General features: G+C 48.4%; 1 protein-coding gene across 1 annotated transcript in view; it reads left to right on the top strand.

The window, feature by feature from the left end:
* The window catches only part of LOC144732353 (phosphorylase b kinase regulatory subunit beta-like), a 140260-nt gene that overhangs the window by 76308 nt on the left and 48892 nt on the right, over positions 1–15060 (top strand). The window contains exons 11-14 of the mRNA XM_078613832.1: positions 5242–5299; positions 6418–6495; positions 9020–9178; positions 9940–10034. Of these exons, the coding sequence (XP_078469958.1) occupies positions 5242–5299; positions 6418–6495; positions 9020–9178; positions 9940–10034 (390 nt within the window). The remainder of the gene's footprint in view (positions 1–5241; positions 5300–6417; positions 6496–9019; positions 9179–9939; positions 10035–15060) is intronic.

Raw genomic sequence — 15060 nt, 5'->3', positions numbered from 1 at the left:
GCCAGGACGTCCTGAAGTGCCTCCAGTTGTACCGCCATCGCTTGCCATCGTTGATCCGCGTCTGATGATGTCGACGGACCCGCCACCGCCCCAACATCCTCCACACTCGTTCCCGTGGTCGCCTCAGCCTGGCTCTCCTCCACCACCCCAACAGGATCCGTGGTTGGAGGGAGTTCGTCGTCGTCGGACGAAGAAGCCGATGCAGGCGCCGGATTAACTTTCTTCCTCACTTGTTTCGACATGCCGTTGCACTTCCGACACCAGTGTAATAAACGACTGGACCACGATGTCTGGCTCAGTGTCCTTTATTATTCGGTTCGTGCTGTACACCCACACGGCTGTCTTTACTCTGTAGCTTCTCCACGGTGCTGACTCCAATGTCGGCCCGATCCACAACAGCAGCTCCGCTGCTGTTTCTCTCACACAGCCCCCCTTGGCTGTACTCGCTGCTGCTCTTCTCCCTCCGCAGCTCTCACAGCTTCTTGCTCTCTCTCTCTCTCTCCGCAGCTCCTCCTGGCAGCCACACCGCTGCCTCTATCAAGCAGCCCCCTCTCTCTCTCTCTCCGCAGCTCCTCCTGGCAGCCACACCGCTGCCTCTAACTCGCAGCCCTCCTGGCTGTCTCCTCCCCAGCTGCACACCACTCCGCAGCTTGCTCTTATCTTCGGGGTTGGCTCCCGATCGCCGTCGGCGCCCCCCCTTCTCCACACTTGCCCGCGTGGCCTCACTCTTTTCCGCTCACACCCCGACTACCTTCCCCTTCCGGTTTACCCGCTTAAAGCCCCGAACCTTACCCCCACGTCACATGACTCCACCCCCCGTGACGTCACCTCCGGAAGGTCGCTTACGCCCGCATTACAATAGTATGTAGCTGCAGTTACTAAACAACCACGTAAAAAACTAAAGTATAAACTACATAAACACTTACTTACTATACTCAACAATAAGCTGAGTTACTAACAGTAAGTAATACATTACAATTACTGTTAGTAACTCAGCTTATTGTAGAGTATAGTAAGTATACTGATGATGCTATGTAGTTTATACTTCAGTTTTTTACGTGGTTGTTTAGTAACTGCAGCTACATACTATTAACATTCCTTTCCTTTGTTAATGCTACCCCCCTTCCCCCTCCATTTGATGCTGCTAATCCTGCATAATGCACGGGCATAATATTAATTTGAACCCCCCCGCCCGCCTCCTACGCATTTTCCATATGCTAAATTCCTCTTGATATGCAAATTATTTTGTCAAGGCGCTTTTCTTCCCACCTCCCCCCCTCCAACCCAGCTTAAATATACGCCCCAAGCTTGGTGGTGTTTCATTCTTCACCTGAGGACGGCTGCTTGCGTTGTGGCCGAAACGTCGTGAGAATTATTTTATTATGTTTTATTTTTATTATTTTATTACTTCCCTTCTACGTGACTTTACCGAAAGAACCAATAAGATACTTCTGAATAATCGTGCATCTTTAGTCCACCCATCCTGCTACAAAGTAATTTTCATCATGTAACAGTCACCCTGATATGTTTTGTAATGTACAGGAGGTGAAACTCAGCCAAATTAAGACGGCGGGATTTTTTTGTGCATACATTGGTAATCGGGCTGAGTGGATCAACTCACTACGCTTGAGAGCACGGGTTAATGGCAGGCGGTCGAAACCTGGATTCAAACCCAGGACATCAGCGGTACCGGCTCACCACTCTGACCCCTGATGGAACCGACCTGCCGACCACTGGATTGCAAGTACAGCGTTGCTCAACGTTGCACCACGGCAGCACCCATTCTCGTCTGCGTAAAAATTAAACTCGCTGCATTTTTTCGTAATTATCTGCAAAACGTCATCAAGTCAAGCAGCACCCAGGCTAAATTGCACATGTTCGTGGGTACTGGCTCGGTGATTTACAGGCACAGCGGCCTTCTGAGACACACCCAGCCCCAGGACTCGAACCCTTGCCCTCGCCAGTCCCGGCTCAGTGTAACCACTCGTGCATCATCCTCTTGACATGTTGCCCCTCGACCTCCACGGCGTGACCTCACCATTCCCCCACCCCAACGGTGCCGGCTCAGCTATTTCACAATGCAGATATCGGCCGAGACGCGCGCCCGGCTACACGAGGGCACTTGAACCCACAGGGTTCCCGGGGGGTTGTCGGCTCATTGGCTCTGACGCGGACATTAACCTCGCAAGCCCCCCCAAAACGCCGCGAGCCCCCCGCGCGCGCCCCGCTCCACCCTGCTCAGGCTACCGCGTTGAATATTTACAGATGATGGAGCGCATCGCCACGCTGTGCTAAATCACTTCGCCGTCGGGGCGGCGGTGCGGATATTCCCCCCCCGCGCCCCCTTCCCACCACCACCACCACCACCCCCTCTCCCCACTTCTATCGGCCGCAGGGCCCCAGCCCGCACTGCCACTTACATTAACATTGATTTCCGTTTTGGTTAAAAAGGGAGAGCTGATTTGAAGCGAGCCGCGGCGCTGGCTTCACGGCCCGCGTGGCCGCACCGGCAAATGGAGCGTGAAAATAAGAATGGGGCTACTCGGTAACGGTGCGCTCAGCCGCCACTCGCCGCACACACGCTCCTCCGAGCAAAACTCGGCTCCTATAACCCCAGGTTATTGTAGCACTCTTTTTTTATATTATTATCCTTTGTTGTATGTGTATGTTCAACTTATTTTGCACCGTACGTAGCCAACCGTGCTAATCGTAGTGTGCGGGGGAAGGACAGCAAACGAAATCCAAAAAGCAGTTCTAAAGAAATGAGTTTTCAATCTAGAAGATTTAGCAGTGCATAACCCCAGTGGCTTCTTAACAGCGTTCCAGACAGCCACAGAAGTGCATCCAAAGCGCGTGATGCAGTGATCATCTTTGTTTTATCATGTGAGAGGTGTACAATAAAACCTTGGATTGCGAGCATAATTCGTTCCGGAAACGTGTCCGTAATCCAAAGCACTCGTATATCAAAGCGAATTTCCCCATAACAAATCATGGAAACTCAGATGATTCGTTCCACAACCCAAAAATACTGTATTCATATAAAAATGATTAATACAAAATAGCTTTTTATATTTGTATTATTTAAATTTAATATAAAGTAATCACATTTATTAATTAAATGTAATCGTGGCTGGTGTGAGGGAGATGAGAGAGAGGAGAGGAGGGTTATTGTGTAGGACGACTTTCACTTGCAGTACAGTTACTAAAGAACAGTCACTACACTTGGACACAAAATTAAAAAAATGCTTTACGCACGCACTCGTGGTCACAACACTATAGTAAACAGTATACGCTCGCACGGATGTTGACTATACGAGTGAGGCACGCCGACTGAGACCGAGCATGGGAGACGATTACCCACAATCCCGCAGAGAGAGAGAGAAGAACCATCGGCTCAGTTGTGATCACGTGACACTCGGCAGATAAAGCGTATACTGTACGTACTGCTCTTATTGCAAGACATCGCTCGTTTATCAAATTAATATTTAGATTAAAAATTTGCTCGTCTTGCAAAACACTCGCAGACCAAGTTACTCGCAATCCAAGGTTTTACTGTATACAGTATAAGCTCGTTAAAGTAAAGTAATAACTTGCTGACCTGCCCGTACTGGACAATTGTGATAAAAAAAAATAACTTCATAGCTCATCAGATTCCTCCAATATAAAGCTTCTGATACTGATAGGTTTCCCCCGGGCTGGTTTGTCACACTGTGGTAAAGGCGTAGTTACACGTGTTTGGGCCATTTGTTCTCTGGCGGCAGTTTCAGAATGGAAAGTCTCGTCAGGATTTGAGCAGAGTTGTGCCTGGTGATTGTCCGAGTGTATGATTCGTCCTTTAGCTGCCACTCTTGTCACAAGCCGAGTCCATTGGCCATCGTCCCTTCAAAGTAATTTGTTTTTATGCTCAAGAGGCGATTTCGATTATTTTGCTGCTATAAATGTTCACATGATGAGCCATGTTGATATCAATTTCCAGATGGTAAGCTATTATTTGTGGCCAGGTCGCTTCTGAATAATGAGTGAATAGCTCAGTGGGCTTTACTTCGCTGTGGATTTCAGACCTGATGATGATTGCTTGTGTTGCAGTCGAAACGTCGTGAGAATTGTATTGTTTAATATTTTTATTATTTCATTATTTCCCTTCTACGTGACTTTACCGAAAGAACCAAGAATATGAATCCCTGCAGTCACGAAAGCTTTAAATCTAAAGATAAAAGTAGTTTAGTTTAGTATTATTTAACACGTAGGCTTTCGCGACCAATATTGATAATCAACGTTTTTGGGTTTAGATCGCGTTATTTATAAATGTGTCGTAACCCTCCACCACTCGACACGGCCAATCAGTAAAAAAGTGTCACGTTGACAAAAGACAAATAGTTCACTGCTTTAGCCCACCGGTGTGTTGAAGCGTGAAACCACAACATTTACAATTTGAGTACGACGTTTCGCTGGTACTTGCATCCAGCATCATCGGGCAATTCGCCAGAATGGCGACACATTTATAAATAACGCGATCTAAACCCAAAAACGTTGATTATGATTAGTATTATTTGTTGTAACGTTCTGACCAGCCCCTACTGGACATGTGTAAAAGAGATGTATCGCTCATCGGCTTCCTCCGTTATACATAATCATTCTGATTTTGATATATCCGAGTGAAACCCACCTACTCTTTTGCGACAGTCCAACATTGGAGTGGAGAAATAAAACACTCGAGATGAACGGCGAAAGCATTGTCCACCTCAGGTGCACTGCCGACATGAATTGTGATGACCAGTGATAGTGATTAAACACGGTGAAGTCTAAGCATCACTCACTCACCAGCAATGAAGCCGTGCTCGACTCCGCGACGTTTCAGGCAATGGCCCTACTTCACAGCGCATACGGAGACCAGAGAGGTAGACCGCTCAACCTCTCTACAATGGCCATTATTTACCGTACTGTACTTCTAACATATGCTTTCTCTTCTGAAGGCCACGGTGTTCCTGACTGATGCGTTGAGTTGTTAGTTAACTGTGCTTGTGCATCGCTGCCAATGCAGCAGCAGCAGCGCCGCCCAAGTGATTTTGTTCCCTTTTAAGAAGATGGCACTCACCTCTGAGTGCGCGAGGGGAGCGATTGAAACGCGATTAGCAAGGTTGGCTACGTACGGTGCGAGCGAAGTTAAACGTGCAATGCGTACGGTGCGTAAAAAGTTAAACGTGCATGAACGCAGGCTGTCTGCCGCGGGTGTCGTTGCAGCTGTTTGACGGAATCGAGTGTGAATTCCCCATGTTCTACCTCTTCATGGTCATCGACGGTGAGTGGGTGACCTCACACACCTTTAATTGTTCTCATAATTATGAACCAGTATGTCACTCGTCATGTCACAGCCGTGCGAGATACGGAGCATTCGTGTTTTGATTGCCCCCCTCCATCCCCCAAGTACTTATCGTTGTAACTTGTACGGACATTTGTGAGGTGTTAATCGACTATGCTTCACCACGCAGGTCAATGCGGGTTGGTGAAGGCAGGGAGCATAGACGTTCGACCATAGAAATACCGCAGTACAGTACAACATAGGCTTTTGCTTTATTTCCCTCTGCTGCCTACCACATAGGCCTGCAGCAGCCCTATGGACAGCTGCTTGTGCGTGGTGGTCGCCCGTCCAGGCACTCCCCAGGATGTGACAACATGGGGCGCATTTTCGTGGACAGTACTATAATTTGACCACAAGCGCAGAAGCCATACGTTCCTACACGTACCAGATTCACACACGCACACACCTCACCTCCGATTAGCACGTACAGCGCGAAAGAAGTTCAGCATACATACATTGCAGGATGACCCAAAGCCACACGATATGTGTGACTTTATTACCTTACATCCCTTAAACACAACGGTACCGTAAATCATGGGACGAGAGGCCACGTCCGGCGGGGACAGCCCGGGCAGCACCAGCGAGGCCCACGGCACCCAGGCTGGGCTAGGGGCGGCAATGGGGTCTAGCGGTAGCAAATTCACCGCTTGTTGCAGGGGTTCAGCGATTAGAATCCAGCGGCCCGCCCCGATCAATGCTGCGGATTTTTATTAAATACGACGCGCCGCCGTCTGCTTCGCGGCGGACGTTAAAGATCCAGTGACGTTGTTCGCAAGAGTCGGCGAATTGTGTTGCTGGTGCCAACATCCAAAGTTGCAGAATCGGAAAAAATGACACCACAAATGACTCAGTTGAAATCCACACAGCAACCGTTGCGCCCTCCTGCGAAAACTTGGCAGGACGCTCCACAAATAGAATCATGAGACTCATTGAGGCTCTGTTGGGTAAACAAGCACGATAATCACTGGGTCCTTGACCACTGCATGTTTGCTACCGGTTATAAAATGTGCTTGAATGCATGGGAACTCTAACTGCTGAATCTGCTGTGAAATGCGCAGGTGTTTTCAATGAAAATCAAAACCAGACGCAGGAGTACCTGGCTCTTTTGGAAAAGGTTATACTGAAAACGTCTCAAGGTAAATGAAAACAAAAACTACTACGAACCCATGCACTCAACATTCATGCACGCACGTCCAGTTACGAGGGGCCGTTTTCCACTTTGACGCATCTTTTCCACGGCACAAACTGAGCCGTGCCAAGGCCGTGCCGACTCAGCCCGGCGTGGCTCAGGAGGCGGCCAAGTGGTTTTTTTTACTGCCGAAGCCGAGCCGAGCCGTGCCGCTGACGTCATGTGCAGCGAACGAGTCAAGACACGTGTCAAGGTGACGTGGTGGTGTCGTATTTGAGTTGTGTACCGACTGACGACGTCACACTCAATGAACGTTTCTCAGTATTTCTGCCGCTGGCCCTGCTTGGCCTCAAGCCAGATTCAGATACTTTGTGTGGCCAGCATATCACGATTCTGTTCTGACTTGGCAAAATAAGCGGCTAATGGAAAACCACACGTGCACCGTCTAGCTGGTGTGGTTCGGATGTGCTTGTGGAAAAGGGGTCGATCGGGGCAGCATTAACATCTTGGCAAATCGGCCAAAACCAAATCGTGCCGGTGATTTTACCCCATCATTGATTATGGAGGTATTGGCACATTTTTGTTAAATATCGAATGAAAAAGGGCATTTGCCAATAGTGCCCATCAATTCAGTTATTAACAAATACATTTGATGACAATGTTTGTGTTTTATTAAGTGGCCGCACAGCGGCAAGCACACCATACTGTACTTCTAGATTTGAAGCTTTCGTGACTGCAAGGATTCATACTCTTAGGTTTTTTCGGTAAAGTCACGTAGGTAAAACATCAAAATTAATGAAAATAAAATAAAATAAAACAAAAATCACGACGTTTCGGAGGCAACACAAGTCTCCGTCATCAGGTGGGACCGTCACAGCCGAATTAGCTGCATCAAGTGAGGCAATGATTCAAGATGTAATCCCTTATAAGCAAGTTGAAGGGGGGAGGAGAGGGGGGGGGAGCTCATCAGAATGTGGTAGCCAATGAATGGAACGTATCGGGAGGGAGGGGGGCGGGGCTCAAAGACAGCACGGAGTGCTAAGTACAACACATCGGGAGGGGGAGGGGGGGGCGGGGCCAAAAAATTAAGACATGTACATCGGGCCCTCAGGATGAACGGATACTCTGACCGTACTATCCGCCAAGCTGTCTCTCCCACCACACAGAAACAGCCACATGAAACTCCGACCAAAACCATCACGTTACCATACATAGCAGGCGTGACCAAAAAGATCTCCAAAATTCTAAACAAACATAAGATCCAAGTCCGATTCAGTACAGTGCATAAAATCCGTGATCTGATTCCATCTGTGAAGGATGTCGTTCCTGACTTACAGTATCCTGGAGTCTACAAATTGAGTTGCATTTGTGGTGATTGCTACATTGGAGAAACGAAACGTCATGTTTCTGATCGTGTCCGCGAGCACAAGTCAGATCTGAAACACGGCAGAACTGATTCTTCTGCCGTTGCCGATCATTGCTACAACTCGGTGGGCTCTCATGAAATTGTCTTTTCCTAGACCAAGGTTCTCTGCAAACCTCCCGGCTACCATCAAAGGTTTGTACACGAAGCCATACAAATATACAAACACAGACATAATTTCAACCGTGATGATGGGTACAAACTTAGTAATCATTGGAAAGATGTTATCAACCACGCAAAAAATACTTAATTACACTTTTTTGGACCATCTTATCTGACAGGCACTATTTTACTTTACTTTACCGAGTGTTAACATCCCCAGTTATTTTTTAACAGTACTCTTTTCATTGTTCAGCCAGCATTGGTATAAACATGGGCATTTTCGTTCTTTTGTCTATCATGTGTATCAGGCCTCCCCTCCCCCTCTCTGTCCAATGTGTTGGCGTGTGCAGCAGCAACCGCGTCCAAGCCGTCGTCCATTTTTTTGGTCCCGCCCCCCCCTCCCGATGTGTTGTACTTAGCACTCCGTGCTGTCTTTGAGCCCCGCCCCCCTCCCTCCCGATACGTTCCATTCATTGGCTACCACATTCTGATGAGCCCCCCCCTCTCCTCCCCTCTTCAACTTGCTTATAAGGGATTACATCTTGAATCATTGCCTCACTTGATGCAGCTAATTCGGCTGTGACGGTCCCACCTGATGACGGAGACTTGTGTTGCCTCCGAAACGTCGTGATTTTTGTTTTATTTTATTTTATTTTCATTAATTTTGATGTTTTACCTACGTGACTTTACCGAAAAAACCTTAGAGTACCATACTGTACGGCTATCGATTCCGAGCCACGGCTAACGTTAGTGGCGAGTGGAACCCGCACAATGCCTCTGCTGGAATAGCGCTTGCCAAGGTGCAGCGGGCATCAGGGTTGTCCTGACCGTGGTTCAAGGTGAACAAGGGAAACCCAGGATCTATCGGATGTCACACACCGCTGATTGAACTCTGGTCACCAGGGTCGCAGTGCACAGTGCTAACCGCTGCGCCCGTGTTCCACCACCATGATGGTAATTGTGGTATTGTTTTTTATGATGATGGTAACAGTGGTGATGTCTACAGGCCACACGATAATACCACGGTATTATCACGTCCCCGGGGAGTTTGTGGAGGGGGAGAAGAAGGAGCCGGGCAGCCAGCGCAGGTACCCGAGCGAGACGGGGCACGACGGACGCCTCTACCTGTGGGGCCAAGCGCTCTACGTCATCGCCAAGCTGCTCGGTGAGGGACTCCTCGCATCAGCATCAGCAGCAGCATCAGCGATAGTATCATCATCTTCAGCATCATCAGCAGCAGCTTTAGCATCAGCATTATTATCATCATCGTATTCAGCATCGTCATCAGTAGCAGTAGCTTTAGCATCAGCAGTAGTATCATCGTCTTCAGCATCATCACCATCAGCAGCAACATTAGCATCAGGAGAAGCATCATCGTCGTCATCGTGGTAATACTCCTGCTTCTCAGAAAAAAAAGTCCTGGGTTCGAGTCCATATTTGGGTGCCTTTTTGTGTAGAGTTTGTATGTCCCGCCTGTAGCTACATAAACACAGACAGAGTGTCGCTGGCATTGGCCAAAACATCATCAATGCAGAGGACCCTCCGTCAAGAAGAGTCGTCAGACTCACTGAGGCTTTCCTGAATACAGCGACTGCGACAAACAAAATAAAGTGTGATGACGTTGACGGTAGCGATGATGATGGCGATGATGATGACGGTGGCGATGTCGATGGTGGTGATGATGACAATGGCGATGATGATGATAATGGCGATGATGATGATGGCAATGATGATGATGATTGTGGCGATGATGATGATGATGATGGCAATGATGATGATGGCGATGATGATGATGATGATAATGGCATTGGCGATGATGATGATGGGGATGATGACGATGTTGATGGCGATGATGATGATGATGACGGCGATGATGATGATGATGGCGATGATGACGAAGATGATGCCGCCGCTGTCACCCTGCAGTGGACGGGCTGATCACCCCCCAGGAGCTGGACCCCGTGCGTCGCTACGTCCCCATGGGAGACAGACGCAACGTCAGCCTCCGCTACTCCAACCAGGTGCGGCGCGGACGCCGGCGGTAGCGGCGTCGTCACAACTGCTGGCAGCCGGTGTCAGCGCGATATGGTGGGGGGGGGGGGTAGAGGGGGTGGTGGGGGGGATTACACCGCATGATATCAGGTCCACGACAGTTGGATCAACCGTTCCGCGAGAATGTCGCTGTGCCGCGCTTGTCGTTGGTGATTTGTGTTAAATATTTAATTTCCCGATTAAATATTTTAAGAAACACCGGTGATGAACGTTCGCAGTCATGGACCTCCTCATCGTAGGCACACCGCGTCACCTCAAACACAACTAACACCAATACAGGAGGTGCTAGGATGTTGAAACGACAAACAGGCATCAAGGCTGCATGCAGCACACGTACTTGTGGTGAGACAAACAAACACAGCAGGGGGAGCAGCACTTCCCCTCCTTCTCTGCCACCACCGAAAGTAACGTTTGTCACGCGACCAATATCTATTTATAATTCGATTTTCAGAACTGAAACTTATCCACGTCAAGTGCAGAACCAAATTTTACGTCACGCTTTTATTTCACGCAGTCATCGGTGATCAGGCTGAGGCCCTCAACCACGCCGCGTGTGAGATCCCCATTTGATCACCTCGATTCGAACTCAGGTTCCCAGCTGTTGCCGGCTCAGCGCTTTCAGCGCCGAGCGAATCACCTGGCCACCGCTGGGACTCCTGATCTTAACTTTGCGTTCCTATTAAATTGTTTTTAATATTTCATCAGGTCAAGGATGACGAACGATCTTGGAAGCAAATTGTTACCGCGGCCCAACACCACGCGAAACATTTTTGAGCAAAATTAATTTGCGTGGACGGCACTTTTCCTATAAAGGAATAAATTCAGCATTGTCTCTTTCGGGGGGAAATTGCTTACAGTGCACCTGCGATGGATATTTATCGTTTTGTCTTATTTATTACTGTATTAACAATGTGAATGGGAAAAAAATTGTCACGAATATTTAATTATCCTCACTGGCATGAGTAATGCGTATTTTGTGTTGAGTTACAATGTTGGTATTATTTAAATGCTCGTATCTTGTCTTTGGGGTGTGGAATTTTTGGAGTGTGCGTGTCTCACGTGTCGATGTGGATGTGTGGGTGGAGCGGTGGTGCAGCAGTTAGCGAACCAAGCTACAAACCCGTGGTCCTGAGTTTGTTTCCTGTCCACGCCTCACGTCGGTGGCAAAATTCTGAACCGGTCGTGAACCTCCCCTAGGTCGACTCGGCCTTAAATGAGTAACTGTAGTGCAGGTGTAAACATCAGCACTGGAGAGAGAAATGTGGCCGGGCGTGGTGCTAGCCACACCACTCCCACAGACACTGTGGTGACCTTCACAAATAGCTACATGGGAGTTCTTGATTTTAAGCTTTCGTGACTGCAGGAATCCATACTCTTTGTTTTTTTCGGTAAAGTCACGTAGGTATAAAATAAAATAAATCACGACGTTTCGGGCGCAACACAAGCGTCCATCATCAGGTGGCATTGCAAAACATTGCTTTCCCACCTGATGTCGTGATTTATTTTATTTTATACCTACGTGACTTTACCGAATAAACCAAAGAGTATACGAGAGTTCTTTGTCTTTGTCGCTTTGTATGTTTAGTATATGTGAAAATACTAAGAGCCTGTTTTCACCAGTAAGGTCATGGGCCTCCCTGAGGGTGACTCAACCTTAAATTAGTACCAAGTGCAGTGTGCAAACATGAGCACCGAGAAGACGAAGGTGGCGGGGCGTGGCGCTGGCCACTGCATCCCATTTGGCCCAACAGCCTTTGGGGATCAACATTGTTTTGTATTGGGCGAGATCGTGTGGGGACAATGTCTATCAGGGCTGTAGCACACAACCCTCCACCAGCTGACCCAGCAGACTGGGTTTCGTTTGAAAAGCGAGTAACATTTTTGTAACAAAAATATTGTTAGATGTTCGCTCGAGACGTGAGCTCTCGCGTTCATGCCTGACGACGCTGGGTGTCATCTTCAGTGAAACGTCGAATAAAATTGTCAAGAGCTTTGCTCGCTTTTCATCATCCCTCCTCTGGTGTTGCTGAAGGAACCAGAATTAATTGGCCATATTTGCCCCACGTGACAACTTGATTGGTTTGGCTTTTGTCGTGAGGTGGAGGGTTCGTAGTTCTAACTGAAATTATTCCCGCACGAACTGACCCGAAACGTAATGTTGGTCGCAAAAGCCTACATATGAAATGAGTCTTCACGGCTGCACGGGGAGATCGCTCTGTTAACATTCCTTTCCTTTGTTAATGCTACTCCCTGCACCCTCCCTTGGTGCTGCTGATCCTGCATAATGCATGGGCATAATATGACTTTGAAACCCCCCCGCCCACCTCCTACGCATTTCCCATGAATATGCTAAATTCCTCTTGATATGCACATTCTTTTGTTGAGGCTCTCTTCTTCTTCCACCTCCATCTCAGCTTATATATAAGCTCCTAGCTTGGCAGTGTCTCATTCTTCACCTGAAGACGGCTGCTTGCGTTGTAGCCGAAACGTCGTGAGAATTATTTTATTTTATTATGTTTTATTTGTATTATTTTATTACTTCCCTTCTACGTGACTTTACCGAAAGAACCAAGAAGATGAATCCCTGCAGTCACGAAAGCTTTAAATCGAAAAAGATCTCTCGTATAGCCTTTAAGAGACTGTAGGGGTAAGTGCTGTTAGCGAGCACCTACGAAGGCCGGCAAAGCACACGAACGAGGGGGTAGATGGCCAGCTGCACGCCCTGCTGCCTTTGTCTCCCCAGTACTGATGTTTATACACCACATCAGGTTTTCATTTCAGGCCGTGTCAACCTAGGGGAGGCTCTGGATCAGTTCAGATGTTGGCCGTGAGCGGGAATCAAATCCGAGGCCACCGGGTGGAGCTCAGAGCGCTAACCGCTCCACGTACCCACGCACACACATGCAGAACACGTACACACACGCAGAACACACGCACCCTCTCTCACGAGGCCACAGTCATTGACACACATTGACAAGTTGTGATTGATTGCACGCTCATTCATGTGCAGCTGGCAGTCCCCCCCACCCCACCTCTTCCCGCCACCAAAGTTCCATTAATGAGATTGCTGACTTATCTCGCACATTGGTGAGCAGTGGTGGATGCGCGCGTGTGTGTGATGCGTGTCTGTATATGTGTACTTGATGCGATGTGTAAAACATCGCCACAAGGGAGACAAAGGTGGAAGGGCATGATGCTGGCCACCAACCCACTCATGTGCCATGCCGGCCTTCATAGGTGCTTGCTAACTTGCACTTGCCCCAACAGTCTGTTACAGGCTACACGGGGGATCTTTGTCTCTGTTGTGTTAGCCGCTCCACCCCCTTGCCGGCCCTGGTAGCGTTAACCGGGGCGGCTGCTGGGGTTCAACGGCGAAATCCGCGACGAGCTCCAACTGTGTTGCCGCACGGGCGGAGTGAGGGACAGCCAAATGTCTGGAGGCCAACGCAGTATTTTTCTTGGTCAGCTGAGCATTCCAGTTGGAACTCATCACGTCCTGAGCCAGTGGTGGAAACTCCTCAATCCCATGGCAGGGACTGCTTTCTCTGCAGGAAACCACTTGACTTACCACCCTGCAAGTATGATGAGCCGTGCTCCAACTGAAATTTAAACTTATGATTGCGAGTCAATAATTTCTAAACCGCAGCGCCACCTCGCCACTTTGTGATTGTGAAACCCGAGACATGAATGCACTCAGACAAATGTTCAGTGTCCAAGGAAGCAGCGTGGAGGAGTAATAAGACAGAAAGGGTCGCAACGCAGATCAAACACAGATCAGAGGCATCATTGACACGTGGCCTTGGGCTGGACACATCGTGGTTAGAAGTGACGATGGCCGAGACTGGCGGCGATGGAACCACAGCCAAAGGAGGGAATGCGCGCCAGCGAGAACGACTGCCACGGAGATGGAGCGACGAAATGGCGTCATGGCCGAGAATGGGCGGCAGCGTGGGGCCGGCATTCATCCTCCAACTGCAAAGTGTAAAAGATGAGAACTCAATGGAAACCGTGACTGAAAAGCCTAATGCATGAATTAACGCCGTTCTCAAAGCACCCGCTTGTCGCGAGGAGAGGTCGTGCTGTGTGACCGTGTGAAAACAGGGAACGTGCCAAATTGTTTTTTTTCCTCGGCCATTTCTGCCCGCGTGCGTCCATTCACGCACGCAGCGTGCGTCCGTGCCATCGTGGTTACGTAAGACTTCGCGAGAAGCCCCCACCCCCCACCATGCCCTGTCGTTTTGTCGACCCATCAATTTATTCCGCTCAAATAATCGTTTTGTCTACCCTGTTGAGGGGTGCAGCAGCTACAACTGTGGCCGTTGTGGGTTTTTGGGCACCCACCCAGGGGTATAAAGATACGGCCAAGAAATAGCCACAAAAAATTAGAATGCGTCAAAAAGCACCACAGTCTTTGTGCAAATGCAATAAAGCATTAGTGTTTGTACTGAAGAAGTGTCGGTCGGTGGTCACATTTGTTTAAGATTTATATTTGTGGTAACGTAGGACAAGAGGACCACAATGCACTTCTTCAGCAACTGCTGAAGGTCTTCTTGGTTCTTTCGGTAAAGTCACGTAGAAGGGAAATAATAACAGGTCTGTCGGAAAGACGCTGTCTTTCCGACAGACCTGTTCTTCACCTGTGAACGGCTGCTTGCGTTGTGGCCGAAACGTCGTGAGAATAATTTTATTATGTTTTATTTTTATTATTTTACTATTTCCCTTCTACGTGACTTTACCGAAAGAACCAAGAAGACGAATCCCTGCAGTCACGAAAGCTTTAAATCGAAATTTAACTGCTGAAGGTGTTTGTAAGTGCCCAAGTGGCTGTGTGTGTTGTACACGTTTATGTTGTTTTTTTAAGCTTACGGTTTTCCAGCCTGCACTATTATTCTTCTTGGTTCTTTCGGTAAAGTCACGTAGAAGGGAAGTAATAAAATAATAAAAATAAAACATAATAAAATAAAATAATTCTCACGACGTTTCGGCTACAACGCA

Source organism: Lampetra planeri, chromosome 42 (assembly GCF_965212315.1).
Source record: "Lampetra planeri chromosome 42, kcLamPlan1.2.h2, whole genome shotgun sequence".
Classification (NCBI taxonomy): Eukaryota; Metazoa; Chordata; class Hyperoartia; order Petromyzontiformes; family Petromyzontidae; genus Lampetra; species Lampetra planeri.
This window is presented reverse-complemented; position numbering and strand designations above follow the sequence as displayed.